Source organism: Pecten maximus, chromosome 7 (assembly GCF_902652985.1).
Source record: "Pecten maximus chromosome 7, xPecMax1.1, whole genome shotgun sequence".
Taxonomy (NCBI): Eukaryota; Metazoa; Mollusca; class Bivalvia; order Pectinida; family Pectinidae; genus Pecten; species Pecten maximus.
The window spans coordinates 21,721,940-21,744,568 of NC_047021.1; the positions used below are offsets into that span (position 1 = coordinate 21,721,940).

Consider the following 22,629-nt stretch of genomic DNA (forward strand, 5'->3'; position numbering starts at 1 on the left):
TGTTTATTGGTGTCACGGCGGATCCGGGTACAAGTAAACACATAATATAATATTGATGTTTATTGGTGTCACGGCGGATCCGGGTACCAGTAAACACATAATATGATATTGATGTTTATTGGTGTCACGGCGGATCCGGGTACCAGTAAACACATAATATGATATTGATGTTTATTGGTGTCACGGCGGATCCGGGTACCAGTAAACACATAATATAATATTGATGTTTATTGGTGTCACGGCTGATCCGGGTACCAGTAAACACATAATATAATATTGATGTTTATTGGTGTCACGGCTGATCCGGGTACCAGTAAACACATAATATAATATTGATGTTTATTGGTGTCACGGCGGATCCGGGTACCAGTAAACACATAATATAATATTGATGTTTATTGGTGTCACGGCGGATCCGGGTACCAGTAAACACATAATATAATATTGATGTTTATTGGTGTCACGAATGATCCGGGTACCAGTAAACACATAATATAATATTGATGTTTATTGGTGTCACGGCTGATGCGGGTACCAGTAAACACATAATATAATATTGATGTTTATTGGTGTCACGGCTGATGCGGGTACCAGTAAACACATAATATAATATTGATGTTTATTGGTGTCACGGCTGATCCGGGTACCAGTAAACACATAATATAATATTGATGTTTATTGGTGTCACGGCGGATCCGGGTACCAGTAAATACATAATATAATATTGATGTTTATTGGTGTCACGGCGGATCCGGGTACCAGTAAACACATAATATAATATTGATGTTTATTGGTGTCACGGCGGTCCTGGTACCAGTAAACACATAATATAATATTGATGTTTATTGGTGTCACGGCGGAAGTACAGACAGGACTAACGAGTACAAACGAGGGTGGTAGTTCAGTATACATATTGTGACAAATGCTGTTGTCAACATATTGAATTGGACTCGGCCAGTGGCTATGTTTCACGGGACGAATAGTTGTATATCGGAATAACGACTCAAAGGCCTGTGTGTTACTTAAAATAATGTGTATTCAGTAAAACATGAACGAGTACAATGTCATAAGCATGGGCGCAATAGGATAAGACATGAGCTATGATAAAACAGAGTGTCAAAACCACGTCCATTCATCACAACGAACAGGCTCAGTCTGCTGAAAAGGCAAACGATTTACAAAGAAAACTCTGTGACGACTTGACCTCACACTATTACGCATGTTACGACTCGACTTCACACTATTACGTTAAAGAACACAAGACATCTCGACTACATAGATTGACATCTCTCTCTCGTGACAAGACATTCCGACCCACACACACGCTATAGCCAGGTGTGACGGCTAAATATAGATCGCCTCACCTGGAGAGCGGCACGTGCACATGAACACGACAATAAATAAAGACACTCGTTCACTCACATAAACACACGTATCTATACACAGGCTAATAATTATATGTCATACATAATTAAAAAGTAACTACGTGGCAATATTTAATACTGCTTTCGTGTATATACTGTCATTAAGCTGTAGTAACCGATATAATAATCCCGCCTGTTTATTCCGAGGGTGCTTGGAATACTGTTATCTACAACATACAATACAGTTCAACATTAGTGAGTACTGAAATAGCATACAGATCTGCTAAGGTGTATTGAAACCTGGTTTAATAAAGCCGAAGGACAGTCGAACCTGTCATAAAGACCGGTTCTACACGACAGAAACCTGTCGATAACGGTCACGTGTTATTGTACCCAGTGTAACAGATTTCATTGAATAGGAACCTTTAAATAAAGGCCACTTTTCCCTATCCCTTAAGTACTCTTTGATTGTACTAACCACAACACTTGTAATTAAATAGTAATTAATAGCCACATTGTTTCTCTATCATTGTCACTGGTCAATAAAATATCAAAAACTATTTCATATAGAATGGTAAAAGATGCTTTGGCCGAGCTACACATACCTGATGGAGGATCCAAATTAACAAGCTACGTCCCTGAGATTTAATTGACTCTCATTCTTCTACGGTACATTACAAAAAAGATGATCACCATAGCGATGAAAACCACGCTCCCAGCAACTGGTGCGACAATAACGACGACTGGCAGGCCATCTGGAGTATACAAAAATAGATCAAACACGCCTCTGCTATTGATGGTGACACTTGTCTACCTGTCAATATCACACTAATGAGGTTTTAATGTTAATCTCAGTAGCGGTACATATCTGACATAATCCAATGTTGGGAGATAATGTCCAGACTCATTAGGTGATACTAATCATTATCGATATCTTATCCCGGTTTCATCAGCGTTTTTTTTAACTTTCGGTACTTAAAAAGTATATGTATGTACGTAATTACCTAACTTTGAAATTTCTATAGGAAAGCAATTACAGAATTTAAGGGGGAAAAGTTAAGGAACCTTCCTGAATTTTGTAATACAATGTACTTTCTTATGGGTTTTTTTTTTCAAGTTAAAGAATGATAATGAAACTTGAAGCAACTATAGTAACAAAATCCACATCTCAACGTACAAAGTTGTAAAATATTTTACACATTCAGTCGTCACTAACATGAAAGCAGCCAAGGACTTTAATTTGTAAATCTCGGTTGACTAAATATAGCTACTAATACAGACGGAATTGCTTGTGGTTTGAACACATTGAAGACTTGAACGTTGGAACAGGACAACCCGTTATCTCAATTTGCTACTAACAAAACAAATATCATTACACGGACTAAGCTATTTAGGAATGGTTTGAAAATTATGTTTAACATATTCGACCGTTGTGAAGTGAAATATGTCACACTCGTCCATTTTAAACCACTTGCGCGTGCCTCTAACTAAACAGGTTTTATGCACAATATCAAAAATAATTTGCAGCTTGGTTATTTTGAAGGAGGCAGTAAATTCCTCAAAATTAGCTAGGAGACAAGGATGGGTACTGTATGTAGTAACTCACCGCTAGGAGACGAGGATGGGTACTGTATGTAGTAACTCACCGCTAGGAGACGAGGATGGGTACTGTATGTAGTAACTCACCGCTAGGAGACGAGGATGGGTACTGTATGTAGTAACTCACCGCTAGGAGACGAGGATGGGTATTGTATGTAGTAACTCACCGCTAGGAGACGAGGATGGGTACTGTATCTAGTAACTCACCGCTAGGAGACAAGGATGGGTACTGTATGTAGTAACTCACCACTAGGAGACAAGGATGGGTACTGTATGTAGTAACTCACCGCTAGGAGACGAGGTTGGGTACTGTATGTAGTAACTCACCGCTAGGAGACGAGGATGGGTACTGTATGTAGTAACTCACCGCTAGGAGACAAGGATGGGTACTGTATGTAGTAACTCACCGCTAGGAGACGAGGATGGGTACTGTATGTAGTAACTCACCGCTAGGAGACGAGGATGGGTACTGTATGTAGTAACTCACCGCTAGGAGACGAGGATGGGTACTGTATGTAGTAACTCACCGCTAGGAGACGAGGATGGGTACTGTATGTAGTAACTCACCGCTAGGAGACGAGGATGGGTACTGTATGTAGTAACTCACCGCTAGGAGACGAGGATGGGTACTGTATGTAGTAACTCACCGCTAGGAGACGAGGATGGGTACTGTATGTAGTAACTCACCGCTAGGAGACGAGGATGGGTACTGTATGTAGTAACTCACCGCTAGGAGACGAGGATGGGTACTGTATGTAGTAACTCACCGCTAGGAGACGAGGATGGGTACTGTATGTAGTAACTCACCGCTAGGAGACGAGGATGGGTACTGTATGTAGTAACTCACCGCTAGGAGACGAGGATGGGTACTGTATGTAGTAACTCACCGCTAGGAGACGAGGATGGGTACTGTATGTAGTAACTCACCGCTAGGAGACGAGGATGGGTACTGTATGTAGTAACTCACCGCTAGGAGACGAGGTTGGGTACTGTATGTAGTAACTCACCGCTAGGAGACGAGGATGGGTACTGTATAACAACTTTACAAAGGAGACGAGGGGACTACTCTATATAGTAACTCACGACTAGGAGACGAATGAGTACTACTAGTATATAGCGATCACCACTAGGAGACGAGAGATGACTCTTAATAGTAACTCGCCACACTAAGAGAAGAGGGATGACTCTAAATAGTAACTCGCCACACTAAGAGAAGAGGGATGACTCTTAATAGTAACTCGCCACACTAAGAGAAGGGGGGTGACTCTTAATAGTAACTCGCCACACTAAGAGAAGAGGGGTGACTCTTAATAGTAACTCGCCACACTAGGAGAAGAGGGATGACTCTTAATAGTAACTCACCAAACTAGGGAAGAGGAATGACTCTTAATAGTAACTCGCCACACTAGGAGACGAGAGATGGGTACTGTATGTAGTAACTCACCGCTAGGAAACGAGGATGGGTACTGTATGTAGTAACTCACCGCTAGGAGACGAGGATGGGTACTGTATGTAGTAACTCACCGCTAGGAGAAGAGGATGGGTACTGTATGTAGTAACTCACCACTAGGATACGAGGATGGGTACTGTGTGTAGTAACTCACCGCTAGGAGACAAGGATGGGTACTGTATATAGTAACTCACCGCTAGGAGACGAGGATGGGTACTGTATGTAGTAACTCACCGCTAGGAGACGAGGTTGGGTACTGTATGTAGTAACTCACCGCTAGGAGACGAGGTTGGGTACTGTATGTAGTAACTCACCGCTAGGAGACGAGGATGGGTACTGTATGTAGTAACTCACCGCTAGGAGACAAGGATGGGTACTGTATGTAGTAACTCACCGCTAGGAGACGAGGATGGGTACTGTATGTAGTAACTCACCGCTAGGAGACGAGGATGGGTACTGTATGGAGTAACTCACCGCTAGGAGACGAGGATGGGTACTGTATGTAGTAACTCACCGCTAGGAGACGAGGATGGGTACTGTATGTAGTAACTCACCGCTAGGAGACGAGGATGGGTACTGTATGTAGTAACTCACCGCTAGGAGACGAGGATGGGTACTGTATGTAGTAACTCACCGCTAGGAGACGAGGATGGGTACTGTATGTAGTAACTCACCGCTAGGAGACGAGGATGGGTACTGTATGTAGTAACTCACCGCTAGGAGACGAGGATGGGTACTGTATGTAGTAACTCACCGCTAGGAGACGAGGATGGGTACTGTATGTAGTAACTCACCGCTAGGAGACGAGGATGGGTACTGTATGTAGTAACTCACCGCTAGGAGACGAGGATGGGTACTGTATGTAGTAACTCACCGCTAGGAGACAAGGATGGGTACTGTATGTAGTAACTCACCGCTAGGAGACGAGGATGGGTACTGTATGTAGTAACTCACCGCTAGGAGACGAGGATGGGTACTGTATGTAGTAACTCACCGCTAGGAGACGAGGATGGGTACTGTATGTAGTAACTCACCGCTAGGAGACGAGGATGGGTACTGTATGTAGTAACTCACCGCTAGGAGACGAGGATGGGTACTGTATGTAGTAACTCACCGCTAGGAGACGAGGATGGGTACTGTATGTAGTAACTCACCGCTAGGAGACGAGGATGGGTACTGTATGTAGTAACTCACCGCTAGGAGACGAGGATGGGTACTGTATGTAGTAACTCACCGCTAGGAGACGAGGATGGGTACTGTATGTAGTAACTAACCGCTAGGAGACGAGGACTGGGTACTGTATGTAGTAACTCACCGCTAGGAGACGAGGATGGGTACTGTATGTAGTAACTCACCGCTAGGAGACGAGGATGGGTACTGTATGTAGTAACTCACCGCTAGGAGACGAGGATGGGTACTGTATGTAGTAACTCACCGCTAGGAGACGAGGATGGGTACTGTATGTAGTAACTCACCGCTAGGAGACGAGGATGGGTACTGTATGTAGTAACTCATCGCTAGGAGACGAAGATGGGTACTGTATGTAGTAACTCACCGCTAGGAGAAGAGGATGGGTACTGTATGTAGTAACTCACCGCTAGGAGACGAGGATGGGTACTGTATGTAGTAACTCACCGCTAGGAGACGAGGATGGGTACTGTATGTAGTAACTCACCGCTAGGAGAAGAGGATGGGTACTGTATGTAGTAACTCACCGCTAGGAGAAGAGGATGGGTACTGTATGTAGTAACTCACCACTAGGATACAAGGATGGGTACTGTGTGTAGTAACTCACCGCTAGGAGACAAGGATGGGTACTGTATATAGTAACTCACCGCTAGGAGACGAGGATGGGTACTGTATGTAGTAACTCACCGCTAGGAGACAAGGATGGGTACTGTATGTAGTAACTCACCGCTAGGAGACGAGGTTGGGTACTGTATGTAGTAACTCATCGCTAGGAGACGAAGATGGGTACTGTATGTAGTAACTCACCGCTAGGAGACAAGGATGGGTACTGTATGTAGTAACTCACCGCTAGGAGACGAGGATGGGTACTGTATGTAGTAACGCACGCTAGGAGACGAGGATGGGTACTGTATGTAGTAACTCACCGCTAGGAGACGAGGATGGGTACTGTATGTAGTAACTCACCGCTAGGAGACGAGGATGGGTACTGTATGTAGTAACTCACCGCTAGGAGACGAGGATGGGTACTGTATGTAGTAACTCACCGCTAGGAGACGAGGATGGGTACTGTATGTAGTAACTAACCGCTAGGAGACGAGGATGGGTACTGTATGTAGTAACTCACCGCTAGGAGACGAGGATGGGTACTGTATGTAGTAACTCACCGCTAGGAGACGAGGATGGGTACTGTATGTAGTAACTCACCGCTAGGAGACGAGGATGGGTACTGTATGTAGTAACTCACCGCTAGGAGACGAGGATGGGTACTGTATATAGTAACTCACCGCTAGGAGACGAGGATGGGTACTGTATGTAGTAACTCACCGCTAGGAGACAAGGATGGGTACTGTATGTAGTAACTCACCGCTAGGAGACGAGGATGGGTACTGTATGTAGTAACTCACCGCTAGGAGACGAGGATGGGTACTGTATGTAGTAACTCACCGCTAGGAGACGAGGATGGGTACTGTATGTAGTAACTCACCGCTAGGAGACGAGGATGGGTACTGTATGTAGTAACTCACCGCTAGGAGACGAGGATGGGTACTGTATGTAGTAACTCACCGCTAGGAGACGAGGATGGGTACTGTATGTAGTAACTCACCGCTAGGAGACGAGGATGGGTACTGTATGTAGTAACTCACCGCTAGGAGACGAGGATGGGTACTGTATGTAGTAACTCACCGCTAGGAGACGAGGATGGGTACTGTATGTAGTAACTCACCGCTAGGAGACGAGGATGGGTACTGTATGTAGTAACTCACCGCTAGGAGACGAGGATGGGTACTGTATGTAGTAACTCACCGCTAGGAGACGAGGATGGGTACTGTATGTAGTAACACACCGCTAAGAGACGAGGATGGGTACTGTATGTAGTAACTCACCGCTAGGAGACGAGGATGGGTACTGTATGTAGTAACTCACCGCTAGGAGACGAGGATGGGTACTGTATGTAGTAACTCACCGCTAGGAGACGAGGAATGGGTACTGTATGTAGTAACTCACCGCTAGGAGACGAGGATGGGTACTGTATGTAGTAACTCACCGCTAGGAGACGAGGATGGGTACTGTATGTAGTAACTCACCGCTAGGAGACGAGGATGGGTACTGTATGGAGTAACTCACCGCTAGGAGACGAGGATGGGTACTGTATGTAGTAACTCACCGCTAGGAGACGAGGTTGGGTACTGTATGTAGTAACTCACCGCTAGGAGACGAGGATGGGTACTGTATAACAACTTTACAAAGGAGACGAGGGGACTACTCTATATAGTAACTCACGACTAGGAGACGAATGAGTACTACTAGTATATAGCGATCACCACTAGGAGACGAGGATGACTTCTTAATAGTAAAGTAACTCGCCACATAAGAGAAGGGGATGACTCCTTAATTAGTAACTAGCCAACACTAAGAGAAGAGGAATGACTTCTAATTAGTAACTCGCACATCTAGGAGAAGAGGAATGACTCTTAATAGTAACTCGCCACACTAGGAGACGAGAGATGACTCTTAATAGTAACTCACCAAACTAGGAGAAGAGGAATGACTCTTAATAGTAACTCACCAAACTAGGAGAAGAGGAATGACTCTTAATAGTAACTCGCCACACTAGGAGACGAGAGATGACTCTTCAATTAGTAAACTCACCCAACTAGGCCGAAGAGGAATGACTCTTACTAGTAACTCACCAACTAAGATGAAGCAGGAATGACTCTTCATAGTAACTCACCAAACTAAGAGAAGGGGGATGACTCTTACATATTAACTTCGCCACTTAAGAAAAGGGGATTGCCTCTTAATAGTAACTCGCCACACCTAAGAGAAGAGGAATGACTCTTAATAGTAACTCGCCACACTAAGAGAAGAGGAATGACTCTTAATAGTAACTCGCCACACTAGGAGACGAGAGATGACTCTTAATAGTAACTCACCAAACTAAGAGAAGAGGAATGACTCTTAATAGTAACTCACCAAACTAAGAGAAGGGGGATGACTCTTAATATTAACTCGCCACATTAAGAAAAGGGGGATGACTCTTAATAGTAACTCGCCACACTAAGAGAAGAGGAATGACTCTTAATAGTAACTCGCCACACTAAGAGAAGAGGAATGACTCTTAATAGTAACTCGCCACACTAGGAGACGAGAGATGACTCTTAATAGTAACTCACCAAACTAGGAGAAGAGGAATGACTCTTAATAGTAACTCACCAAACTAAGAGAAGAGGAATGACTCTTAATAGTAACTCACCAAACTAAGAGAAGGGGGATGACTCTTAATATTAACTCGCCACATTAAGAAAAGGGGGATGACTCTTAATAGTAACTCGCCACACTAAGAGAACGGGGATGACTCTTAATAGTAATTCGCCACACTAAGAGAAGAGGGATGACTCTTAATAGTAACTCGCCACACTAAGAGAAGAGGGTTACTCACCACTAGGCCTAGAAGGCGAGGGGTAATTCGCAGTAACCTTTAATGCAAAGTATCCTCGGTCGCGTGACGTGGATGACCCGCTGTTGCCGTTATCTAATGCGATGTTCAGGTACCGTCCACCTGACGTACAGTAACGCGAAGGAGAGACGATTGACAAGGAGCTGTAGGTCTGAAACACACAGTTTTTATGACATTCTATACCATTGTGTAGCAACATGAATTCATAGTTTAAATGATTTGGTTAAACCATGCGCTGATGTTTAAATTTGACGTCATATATAATGCATCAAAGGCTGGTAGAACTCGGGTTAACAATACAGTATTATTCAGCTACGTCATCCTCGTTGTTAATGGTAAATGTGAAAATCCTAATGGAAGTAAAGGTAATCAAAATCTAAACATCATTAAATGTACCTCATTAACTGTCATCTATGAAATGTACATGTACCTCAAACCCCACCAATTTTGATATCCATTGCTTAGTTTCAGGGTTCAGCCCCACCATTTGTACATTTGCCCCACCCCTCAGGCTCCTGAGAGGTCAGTACCGCGATTTGTACAATTTAAAATCCCTACCCCCAAAAGAGATGCTACCAGTCAAATATGAGCGATATCCATTGCTTAGTTTCAGAGAAGAAGTCGGTTATATCAATATAGCCAGACTGACCCTTTTTGGCCCCGACTCTTAGGTTCCTGTGAAGTCAACCCAAGCACTAATACACTTTTGGATGTCAACCACCTAAAGATGCTTTCACTGTTATTTTGTTTAATTCCAATCAGCGGTTAACAAATCAATTGTTCACGGACGGACGACGGACGGACGGACGACGGACGTAGAACGCCATGGTATGGCATAAGCTCACGTTGGTCCTTCGGATCAGGTGAGCTAAAAACACAAATTAATGAATAAATAAAATTCAAGTTATCTACATGATTGATATGTTCGCCATAAAAAATATAGCGATATGACAGGTTTGGTTATGATAACACCGCTACTTTCTGAGAAACTGAGTTATTGCAAAATTTTAAAGTCAAGTTTCCCAGCACCCTTTTTACCAGAGTCACTAGAACATCAAACCATATATTTTGGAAATGGTGAGTGTGTCGAGATCTAACTAGGGCAAGGGTGTCAAGAACTAGGGTAAGTGTGTCGAGATCTAACTATGATGAGTGTGTCGAGATCTAACTATGGTGAGTGTGTCGAGATCTTGTAACCATGGTGAGTATGTCGAGATCTAACTATGAAGAGTGTTTCAAGATCTAACTATGGTGAGTGTGTCGAGAACTAACTATGGTGAGTGTGTCGAGATCTAACTATGGTGAGTGTGTCGAGATCTAACTAGGGTAAGTGTGTCGATATCTAACTAGGGTAAGTGTGTCGAGATCTAACTATGGTGAGTGTGTCGAGATCCAACCATGGTGAATGTGCCGAGATCTAACTATGACGAGTGTGTCGAGATCTAACTATGGTGAGTGTGTCGAGATCTAACTATGACGAGTGTATCGAGATCTAACTATGGTGAGTGTGTCGAGATCTAACTATGACGAGTGTATCGAGATCTAACTATGGTGAGTGTGTCGAGATCTACATATGGTGAGTGTGTGGAGATCTAACTATGACGAGTGAGTCGAGATCTGACTATGGTGAGTGTGTCGAGATCTAACTATGACGAATGTGTCGAGATCTAATTATGAAGAGTGTGTCGAGATCTAACTATGACGAGTGTGTCGAGATCTAACTAAGGTGAATGTGTCGAGATCTAACTATGGTGAGTGTGTCGAGATCTTATAACTATGGTGAGTGTGTCGAGATCTAACTATGGTGAGTGTGTCGAGATCTAACTATGGTGAGTGTGTCGAGATCTAACTATGGTGAGTGTGTCGAGATCTAACTATGACGAGTGTGTCAAGATCTAACTATGACGAATGTGTCGAGATCTTATAACTATGACGAATGTGTCGAGATCTAACTATGAAGAGTGTGTCGAGATCTAACCATGACGAGTGTGTCGAGATTTAACTAAGGTGAGTGTGTCGAGATCTAACTATGACGAGTGTGTCGAGATCTAACTATGGTGAGTGTGTCGAGATCTAACTATGGTGAGTGTGTCGAGATCTAACTATGGTGAGTGTGTCGAGATCTAACTATGACGAGTGTGTCGAGAACTAACTATGACGAATGTGTCGAGATCTAACTATGACGAATGTGTCGAGATCTTATAACTATGGTGAGTGTGTCGAGATCTAACTAGGGTAAGTGTGTCGATATCTAACTATGGTGAGTGTGTCGAGATCTAACTATGATGAGTGTGTCGAGATCTAGCTATGGTGAGTGTGTCGAGATCTAACTATGGTGAATTTGTCGAGATCTAACTATGGTGAATGTGTCGAGATGTAACTGTGGTGAATGTGTCGAGATCTAACTGTGGTGAGTGTGTCGAGATCTAACTATGGTGAATGTGTCGAGATCTTATAACTATGGTGAGTGTGTCGAGATCTAACTATGAAGAGTGTGTCGAGATCTAACTATGGTGAGTGTGTCGAGATCTTATAACTATGGTGAGTGTGTCGAGATCTAACTATGAAGAGTGTTTCAAGATCTAACTATGGTGAGTGTGTCGAGAACTAACTATGGTGAGTGTGTCGAGATCTAACTATGGTGAGTGTGTCGAGATCTAACTAGGGCAAGTGTGTCGAGATCTAACTAGGGTAAGTGTGTCGAGATTTAACTATGGTGAGTGTGCCGAGATCTAACTATGACGAGTGTATCGAGATCTAACTATGGTGAGTGTGTCGAGATCTACATATGGTGAGTGTGTGGAGATCTAACTATGACGGGTGAGTCGAGATCTGACTATGGTGAGTGTGTCGAGATCTAACTATGACGAGTGTGTCGAGATCTTATAACTATGGTGAGTGTGTCGAGATCTAACTATGAAGAGTGTGTCGAGATCTAACTATGACGAGTGTGTCGAGATCTAACTAAGGTGAGTGTGTCGAGATCTAACTATGGTGAGTGTGTCGAGATCTAACTATGGTGAGTGTGTCGAGATCTAACTATGACGAGTGTGTCGAGATCTAACTATGACGAATGTGTCGAGATCTTATAACTATGACGAATGTGTCGAGATCTAACTATGAAGAGTGTGTCGAGATCTAACTATGACGAGTGTGTCGAGATCTAACTAAGGTGAGTGTGTCGAGATCTAACTATTGTGAGTGTGTCGAGATCTAACTATGATGAGTGTGTCGAGATCTAACTATGCCGAATGTGTCAAGATCTTATAACTATGACGATTGTGTCGAGATCTAACTATGAAGAGTGTGTCGAGATCTAACTATGAAGAGTGTGTCGAGATCTAACTATGGTGAATGTGTCGAGATCTAACTGTGGTGAGTTTGTCGAGATCTAACTATGGTGAGTGTGTCGAGATCTAACTATGGTGAGTGTGTCGAGATCTAACTATGAAGAGTATGTCGAGATTTAACTATGGTGAGTGTGTCGAGATCTAACTATGACGAGTGTGTCGAGATCTAACTATGGTGAGTGTGTCGATATCTACCTATGGTGAGTGTGTCGAGATCTTACTATGATGAGTGCGTCGAGATCTAACTAAGGTGAGTGTGCGAGATCTAACTATGGTGAGTGTGTCGAGATCTAACTAGGGTAAGTGTGTCGAGATCTAACTAGGGTAAGTGTGTCGAGATCTAACTATGGTGAGTGTGTCGAGATCTAACCATGGTGAATGTGCCGAGATCTAACTATGACGAGTGTGTCGAGATCTAACTATGGTGAGTGTGTCGAGATCTAACTATGACGAGTGTATCGAGATCTAACTATGGTGAGTGTGTCGAGATCTACATATGGTGAGTGTGTGGAGATCTAACTATGACGAGTGAGTCGAGATCTGACTATGGTGAGTGTGTCGAGATCTAACTATGACGAGTGTGTCGAGATCTAACTATGACGAATGTGTCGAGATCTTATAACTATGACGAATGTGTCGAGATCTAACTAAGGTGAGTGTGTCGAGATCTAACTATGGTGAGTGTGTCGAGATCTAACTATGATGAGTGTGTCGAGATCTAACTATGCCGAATGTGTCGAGATCTTATATCTATGACGATTGTGTCGAGATCTAACTATGAAGAGTGTGTCGAGATCTAACTATGAAGAGTGTGTCGAGATCTAACTATGAAGAGTATGTCGAGATCTAACTATGCTGAATATGTCGAGATATTATAACTATGACGAGTGTATCGAGATCTAACTATGGTGAGTGTGTCGAGATCTAACTATGAAGAGTATGTCGAGATCTAACTATGGTGAGTGTGTCGATATCTACCTATGGTGAGTGTGTCGAGATCTAACTATGATGAGTGTGTCGAGATCTAACTAAGGTGAGTGTGTCGAGATCTAACTATGGTGAGTGTGTCGAGATCTAACTATGCCGAATGTGTCGAGATCTAACTAAGATGAGTGTGTCGAGATCTAACTATGGTGAGTGTGTCGAGATCTAACTATGCCGAATGTGTCGAGATCTAACTATGAAGAGTATGTCGAGATCTAACTATGACGAGTGTGTCGAGATCTAACTATGGTGAGTGTGTTGAGATCTAACTATGATGAGTGTGTCAAGATCTAACTATGGTGAGTGTGTCGAGATCTACCTATGGTGAGTGTGTCGAAATCTAACTATGGTGAGTGTTTCGAGATCTAACTATGGTGAGTGTGTCGAGATCTAACTATGGTAAGTGCGTCGAGATCTAATTATGATGAGTGTGTCGAGATCTGACTATGGTGAGTGGGTCGAGATCTAACTATGATGAGTGTGTCGAGATCTAACTATGACGAGTGTGTCGAGATCTAACTATGGTGAGTGTGTCGACATCTAACTATGGTGAGTGTGTCGAGATCTAATTATGCTGAGTGCGTCGAGATCTAACTATGATGAGTGTGTCGAGATCTAACTATGATGAGTGTGTCGAGATCTAACTATGACGAGTGTGTCGAGATCTAACTATGACGAGTGTGTCGAGATCTAACTATGACGAGTGTGTCGAGATATAACTATGGTGAGTGTGTCGAGATCTAACTATGAAGAGTGTGTCGAGATCTAACTATGAAGAGTGTGTCGAGATCTAACTATGAAGAGTATGTCGAGATCTAACTATGGTGAATATGTCGAGATATTATAACTATGACGAGTGTGTCGAGATCTAACTATGGTGAGTGTGTCGAGATCTAACTATGAAGAGTATGTCGAGATCTAACTATGGTGAGTGTGTCGAGATCTAACTATGAAGAGTGTGTCGAGATCTAACTATGGTGAGTGTGTCGAGATCTAACTATGAAGAGTATGTCGAGATCTAACTATGGTGAATATGTCGAGATATTATAACTATGACGAGTGTGTCGAGATCTAACTATGGTGAGTGTGTCGAGATCTAACTATGAAGAGTATGTCGAGATCTAACTATGGTGAGTGTGTCGAGATCTAACTATGACGAGTGTGTCGAGATCTAACTATGGTGAGTGTGTCGATATCTACCTATGGTGAGTGTGTCGAGATCTTACTATGATGAGTGTGTCGAGATCTAACTAAGGTGAGTGTGCGAGATCTAACTATGGTGAGTGTGTCGAGATCTAACTAGGGTAAGTGTGTCGAGATCTAACTAGGGTAAGTGTGTCGAGATCTAACTATGGTGAGTGTGTCGAGATCTAACCATGGTGAATGTGCCGAGATCTAACTATGACGAGTGTGTCGAGATCTAACTATGGTGAGTGTGTCGAGATCTAACTATGACGAGTGTATCGAGATCTAACTATGGTGAGTGTGTCGAGATCTACATATGGTGAGTGTGTGGAGATCAAACTATGACGAGTGAGTCGAGATCTGACTATGGTGAGTGTGTCGAGATCTAACTATGACGAGTGTGTCGAGATCTAACTATGACGAATGTGTCAAGATCTTATAACTATGACGAATGTGTCGAGATCTAACTATGAAGAGTGTGTCGAGATCTAACTATGACGAGTGTGTCGAGATCTAACTAAGGTGAGTGTGTCGAGATCTAACTATGGTGAGTGTGTCGAGATCTAACTATGATGAGTGTGTCGAGATCTAACTATGCCGAATGTGTCGAGATCTTATAACTATGACGATTGTGTCGGGATCTAACTATGAAGAGTGTGTCGAGATCTAACTATGAAGAGTGTGTCGAGATCTAACTATGAAGAGTATGTCCAGATCTAACTATGGTGAATATGTCGAGATATTATAACTATGACGAGTGTGTCGAGATCTAACTATGGTGAGTGTGTCGAGATCTAACTATGAAGAGTATGTCGAGATCTAACTATGGTGAGTGTGTCGAGATCTAACTATGACGAGTGTGTCGAGATCTAACTATGGTGAGTGTGTCGATATCTACCTATGGTGAGTGTGTCGAGATCTAACTATGATGAGTGTGTCGAGATCTAACTAAGGTGAGTGTGTCGAGATCTAACTATGGTGAGTGTGTCGAGATCTAACTATGCCGAATGTGTCGAGATCTAACTAAGATGAGTGTGTCGAGATCTAACTATGGTGAGTGTGTCGAGATCTAACTATGCCGAATGTGTCGAGATCTAACTATGAAGAGTATGTCGAGATCTAACTATGACGAGTGTGTCGAGATCTAACTATGGTGAGTGTGTTGAGATCTAACTATGATGAGTGTGTCAAGATCTAACTATGGTGAGTGTGTCGATATCTACCTATGGTGAGTGTGTCGAGATCTAACTATGGTGAGTGTTTCGAGATCTAACTATGGTGAGTGTGTCGAGATCTAACTATGGTAAGTGCGTCGAGATCTAATTATGGTGAGTGTGTCGAGATCTGACTATGGTGAGTGGGTCGAGATCTAACTATGATGAGTGTGTCGAGATCTAACTATGAAGAGTGTGTCGAGATCTAACTATGGTGAGTGTGTCGAGATCTAATTATGGTGAGTTCGTCGAGATCTAACTATGACGAGTGTGTCGACATCTAACTATGATGAGTGTGTCGAGATCTAACTATGATGAGTGTGTCGAGATCTAACTATGAGGAGTGTGTCGAGATCTAACTATGACGAGTGTGTCGAGATCTAACTATGACGACTGTGTCGAGATATAACTATGGTGAGTGTGTCGAGACCAAACTATGAAGATTATGTCGAGATCTAACTATGGTGAATGTGTCGAGATCTAACTATGGTGAATGTGTCGAGATCTAACTATGACGAGTGTGTCGAGATCTAACTATGACGAGTGTGTCGAGATCTAACTATGGTGAATGTGTCGAGATCTAGCTATGAAAAGTGTGTCAAGATCTAACTATGAAGAGTGTGTCAAGATCTAACTATGGTGAGTTTGTCGAGATCTAACTATGACGAGTGTGTCGAGATCTAACTATGGTGAATGTGTCGAGATCTAACTATGAAGAGTGTGTCGAGATCTAACTATGGTGAGTGTGTCGCGATCTAACTATGACGAGTGTGTCGAGATCTAACTATGGTGAGTGGGTCGAGATCTAACTATGATGAGTGTGTCGAGATCTAACTATGACGAGTGTGTCGAGATCTAACTATGGTGAGTGTGTCGACATCTAACTATGGTGAGTGTGTCGAGATCTAATTATGCTGAGTGCGTCGAGATCTAACTATGATGAGTGTGTCGAGATCTAACTATGACGAGTGTGTCAAGATCTAACTATGAAGAGTGTGTCGAGATCTAACTATGGTGAATGTGTCGAGATCTAACTATGGTGAATGTGTCGAGATCTAACTATGACGAGTGTGTCGAGATCTAACTATGACGAGTGTGTCGAGATCTAACTATGGTGAATGTGTCGAGATCTAGCTATGAAAAGTGTGTCAAGATCTAACTATGAAGAGTGTGTCGAGATCTAACTATGGTGAGTGTGTCGCGATCTAACTCTGACGAGTGTGTCGAGATCTAACTATGGTGAGTGTGTCGAGATCTAACTATGACGGGTGTGTCGAGATCTAACCATGATGAGTGTGTCGAGATCTAACTATGGTGAGTGTGTCAAGATCTAACTATGAAGAGTGTGTCAAGATCTAACTATGGTGAGTGTGTCGAGATCGTACTATGTTGAGTGTGTACAGATCTAACAATGGTGAATGTGTCGAGATCTAACTATGACGAGTGTGTCGAGATCTAACTATGACGAGTGTGTCGAGATCCAACTATGGTGAATGTGTCGAGATCTAACTATGGTGAGTGTGTCGAGATCTAACTATATCGAGTGTGTCAAGATCTAACTATGGTGAGTGTGTCGAGATCTAACTATGGTGAATGTGTCGAGATCTAACTATGGTGAGTGTGTCGAGATCTAACTATGACGAGTGTCTCGAGATCTAACTATGGTGAGTGTGTCGAGATCTAACTATGACGGGTGTGTCGAGATCTAACCATGATGAGTGTGTCGAGATCTAACTATGGTGAGTGTGTCAAGATCTAACTATGGTGAGTGTTTCGAGATCTTACTATGTTGAGTGTGTCAAGATCTAACTATAGTGAATGTGTCGAGATCTAACTATGACGAGTGTGTCGAGATCTAACTATGACGAGTGTGTCGAGATCTAACTATGGTGAGTGTGTCGAGATCTAACTATGACGAGTGTGTCAAGATCTAACTATGAAGAGTGTGTCAAGATCTAACTATGGTGAGTGTGTCGAGATCGTACTATGTTGAGTGTGTACAGATCTAACTATGGTGAATGTGTCGAGATCTAACTATGACGAGTGTGTCGAGATCTAACTATGACGAGTGTGTCGAGATCCAACTATGGTGAATGTGTCGAGATCTAACTATGGTGAGTGTGTCGAGATCTAACTATGACGAGTGTGTCAAGATCTAACTATGGTGAGTGTGTCGAGATCTAACTATGGTGAATGTGTCGAGATCTAACTATGGTGAGTGTGTCGAGATCTAACTATGACGAGTGTCTCGAGATCTAACTATGGTGAGTATGTCGAGATCTAACTATGACGAGTGTGTCGAGATCTAACTATGACAAGTGTGTTGAGATCTAACTATGACGAGTGTGTCGAGATCTAACTACATTGTATGGTGAGTGTATCGAGATCTTACTATGTTGAGTGTATTGAGATCTTAAAATGGTGAATGTGTCGAAATCTAACTATGACGAGTGTGTCGAGATCTAACTATGGTGAGTGTGTCGAGATATATCTATGACGAGTATGTCAAGATCTAACTATGACGAGTGTGTCGAGATCTAACTAGGGTAAGTGTGTCCAGATCTAACTATGGTGAGTGTGTCGAGATCTAACTATGGTGAATGTGTCGAGATCTAACCATGGTGAGTGTGTCGAGATCTAACTACGGTGAGTGCGTCGAGATCTAACTATGACGAGTGTGTCGAGATCTAACTATGAAGAGTGTGTCGAGATCTAACTATGGTGAGTGTGTCGAGATCTAATTATGGTGAGTTCGTCGAGATCTAACTATGACGAGTGTGTCGACATCTAACTATGGTGAGTGTGTCGAGATCTAACTATGACGAGTGTGTCGAGATCTAACTATGGTGAGTGTGTCGAGATCTAACTATGACGGGTGTGTCGAGATCTAACTATGATGAGTGTGTCGAGATATAACTATGATGAGTGTGTCGATATCTAACTATGGTGAGTGTGTCGAGATCTAACTATGGTGAGTGTGTCGAGATCTAACTATGACGAGTGTGTCGAGATCTAACTATGATGAGTGTGTCGAGATCTAACTATGGTGAATATGTCGAGATCTAACTATGACGAGTATGTCGAGATCTAACTATGATGAGTGTGTCGAGATCTAACTATGGTGAGTATGTCGAGATCTAACTATGGTGAGTGTGTCGAGATCTAACTATGGTGAGTGTGTCGAGATCTAACTATGACGAGTGTGTCGAGATCTAACTATGGTGAGTTCGTCGAGATCTAACTATGACGAGTGTGTCGAGATCTAACTATGGTGAGTATGTCGAGATCTAACTATGGTGAGTATGTCGAGATCTACCTATGACGAGTATGTCAAGATCTAACTATGACGAGTGTGTCGAGATCTAACTAGGGTAAGTGTGTCCAGATCTAACTATGGTGAGTGTGTCGAGATCTAACTATGGTGAATGTGTCGAGATCTAACCATGGTGAGTGTGTCGAGATCTAACTACGGTGAGTGCGTCGAGATCTAACTATGACGAGTGTGTCGAGATCTAACTATGAAGAGTGTGTCGAGATCTAACTATGGTGAGTGTGTCGAGATCTAATTATGGTGAGTTCGTCGAGATCTAACTATGACGAGTGTGTCGACATCTAACTATGGTGAGTGTGTCGAGATCTAACTATGACGAGTGTGTCGAGATCTAACTATGGTGAGTGTGTCGAGATCTAACTATGACGGGTGTGTCGAGATCTAACTATGATGAGTGTGTCGAGATATAACTATGATGAGTGTGTCGAGATCTAACTATGGTGAGTGTGTCGAGATCTAACTATGGTGAGTGTGTCGAGATCTAACTATGACGAGTGTGTCGAGATCTAACTATGATGAGTGTGTCGAGATCTAACTATGGTGAATATGTCGAGATCTAACTATGACGAGTATGTCGAGATCTAACTATGATGAGTGTGTCGAGATCTAACTATGGTGAGTATGTCGAGATCTAACTATGGTGAGTGTGTCGAGATCTAACTATGGTGAGTGTGTCGAGATCTAACTATGACGAGTGTGTCGAGATCTAACTATGGTGAGTTCGTCGAGATCTAACTATGACGAGTGTGTCGAGATCTAACTATGGTGAGTATGTCGAGATCTAACTATGGTGAGTATGTCGAGATCTAACTATGACGAGTGTGCCGAGATCTAATTATGACGAGTGTGTCGAGATCTAACTATGGTGAGTATGTCGAGATCTACCTATGACGAGTGTGTCAAGATCTAACTATGACTAGTGTGCCGAGATCTAACTATGGTGAGTGTGTCGAGATCTACCTATGACGAGTGTGCCGAGATCTAACTATGACGAGTGTGTCGAGATCTAACTATGGTGAGTATGTCGAGATCTAAGTATGGTGAGTGTGTCGAGATCTAACTATGGTGAGTGTGTCGAGATCTAACTATGGTGAGTATGTCGAGATCTAAGTATGGTGAGTGTGTCGAGATCTAACTATGGTGAGTGTGTTGAGATCTAACTATCGTGAGTATGTCGAGATCTAACTATGGTGAGTGTGTCGAGATCTAACTATAGTGAGTGTGTCAAGATCTAACTATGGTGAGTGTGTCGAGATCTAACTATGGTGAGTGTGTCGAGATCTAACTATGGTGAGTGTATCGAGATCTAACTATGGTGAGTGTGTCAAGATCTAACTATGGTGAGCGTGTCGAGATCTAAGTATGGTGAGTGTGTCGAAATCTCATATAACGAATGTGTCGAGATCTTATAACTATGACGAGTGTGTCGAGATCTAACTATGGTTTGTGTGTCGAGATCTAACTATGGTGAATGTGTCGAGATCTAACTATGAAGAGTGTCTCGAGATCTAACTACGTGTCGACATCTATTTAGATCTCGTTTGATTAACGCTGGTCCTAAATTTTCTGACCAGCCGATCTAAAAACAAAACTTTGAAGTGAAATGTTGACGAAAACGCCGCCGCAGTCGCCAATGGAAAAGTAACACCATACTCTCGCTTCCGAAAATTTCCGTCTTAGACAGGAACAATTTTTTTTTTTAAACTTGTCAAAAACTTTAACCAATTTACGACGGACAGGCGTACAGGCGGACCAACACAGTCGGTATTCTACACCACGTCAGTCGAAATTTGACGGATGTATATAAAGTAGAATTGTTGCATGCTACTCGCCTTTCTGTGGACGTGGTCACTTCCCTGTGACAGGATGAGTGTCGGTCCTGTCAAACTCAGGGTGAAAGGAGGTTGGCTGACCACACATACAGTGGTCTCGTTATGACTCCCCCGGAACCCAATGCTACAGTGTGATTCCGGAAGTCTGAGGCCACTAAATCTCACCAAAGCTACCTCATTCTTAAGCAGGGTATGAACCAGGAATCCACAGTTGTATCTGAATTGAACTGTAACAACAACAACAAAAAATCAAATATAAGTAAAGTTGAAGTCTTACGCTGTCATACACATGTGTATAGCACCAAGAAGCAGGCAAAAGGTAAACAGTATACCCAGAAGATTCACAAAGTACTAAATGTGGCAAATATATTGTATGTAATCATGGGAAATATATTTACACAAATGAAAATAATTTAGACAAAAATAAAAGTTGTACACTGGATACTTTGAAAATATACAATAATGTGCAAAACACCACATGTGGCAAATATGTTATAGCAGATGACAATAATTCGGTCGGCAAAACTGATGTACTTAATTTGAACATAAACAATAATGTACATAACACATACCATATGTGTCAAATATATTATAACAAATGTTATAAATCTACCAATCGAGCATGTTCCTCTTTATCAAATATACATACAGGTGTTAGTGGAGGCCGTTACAGTCCCAGCGAGAACAGCAATAAGCATCACTGACCAATGATCCATCGTTAAAGCTCACGTGTACCTAAATCTACAAATGATCAATATCAGCTATAAAAACACGAAATTATAATGGACTGACCAGCACAACATATACACAATGTATCGTCTCTGGAAGACAGTGCGGAAGAAACACCACATAAACTTACATTAAGTGTGCCATCGGTCACCCAACTTTACATAAAAGTGACCGAATGTTATCATTTAGTCTAAATAAACACAACCCCTGATAATCTATCAGTTAGCTTAAACGTCACAGAATGTGTGATAAACAATACCTGTCCTTATTGTATAACGTTATAGTGAAGTATATTACCTGGGTATATGGTGATTGACACCTGTCCTTATTGTATAGTGTTACTGTGGAGTATATTACCTGGGTATATGGTGATTGACAACTGTCCTTATTGTATAGTGTTACTGTGGAGTATATTACCTGGGTATATGGTGATTGACACCTGTGTCGTAATTGTATAGTGTTACTGTGGAGTATATTACCTGGGTATATGGTGATTGACACCTGTGTCCTTATTGTATAGTGTTACTGTGGAGTATATTACCTGGGTATATGGTGATTGACAACTGTCCTTATTGTATAGTGTTACTGTGGAGTATATTACCTGGGTATATGGTGATTGACACCTGTCCTTATTGTATAGTGTTACTGTGGAGTATATTACCTGGGTATATGGTGATTGACACCTGTCCTTATTGTATAGTGTTACTGTGGAGTATATTACCTGGGTATATGGTGATTGACACCTGTCCTTATTGTATAGTGTTACTGTGGAGTATATTACCTGGGTATATGGTGATTGACAACTGTCCTTATTGTATAGTGTTACTGTGGAGTATATTACCTGGGTATATGGTGATTGACACCTGTCCTTATTGTATAGTGTTACTGTGGAGTATATTACCTGGGTATATGGTGATTGACACCTGTCCTTATTGTATAGTGT

General features: G+C 42.4%; 1 protein-coding gene across 1 annotated transcript; it reads right to left on the reverse strand.

Moving 5' to 3' along the window:
• Positions 1-1,016: 1,016 nt before the first annotated feature.
• LOC117330439 lies at positions 1,017-21,833 on the reverse strand. Its single transcript, XM_033888720.1, has 5 exons — positions 21,607-21,833; positions 20,958-21,184; positions 9,044-9,212; positions 1,970-2,119; positions 1,017-1,591 (listed from the first exon to the last, which is right to left on the reverse strand). Exons 1-4 carry the CDS (start codon positions 21,671-21,673, stop codon positions 2,010-2,012), a joined length of 573 nt encoding a protein of 190 aa, XP_033744611.1. The 5' UTR covers positions 21,674-21,833; the 3' UTR covers positions 1,017-1,591; positions 1,970-2,009.
• Positions 21,834-22,629: the final 796 nt, after the last annotated feature.

Coding starts and splice junctions, on each gene's coding strand:
- LOC117330439 (XM_033888720.1), bottom strand. CDS start 21,673: ATGGATCATTGGTCAGTGATGCTTATTGCTGTTCTCGCTGGGACTGTA. Junction 21,185..21,606: donor AACGGCCTCCACTAACACCT/GTATGTATATTT, acceptor TTGTTGTTACAG/TTCAATTCAGATACAACTGT. Junction 9,213..20,957: donor GTGACCACGTCCACAGAAAG/GCGAGTAGCATG, acceptor TGTGTGTTTCAG/ACCTACAGCTCCTTGTCAAT.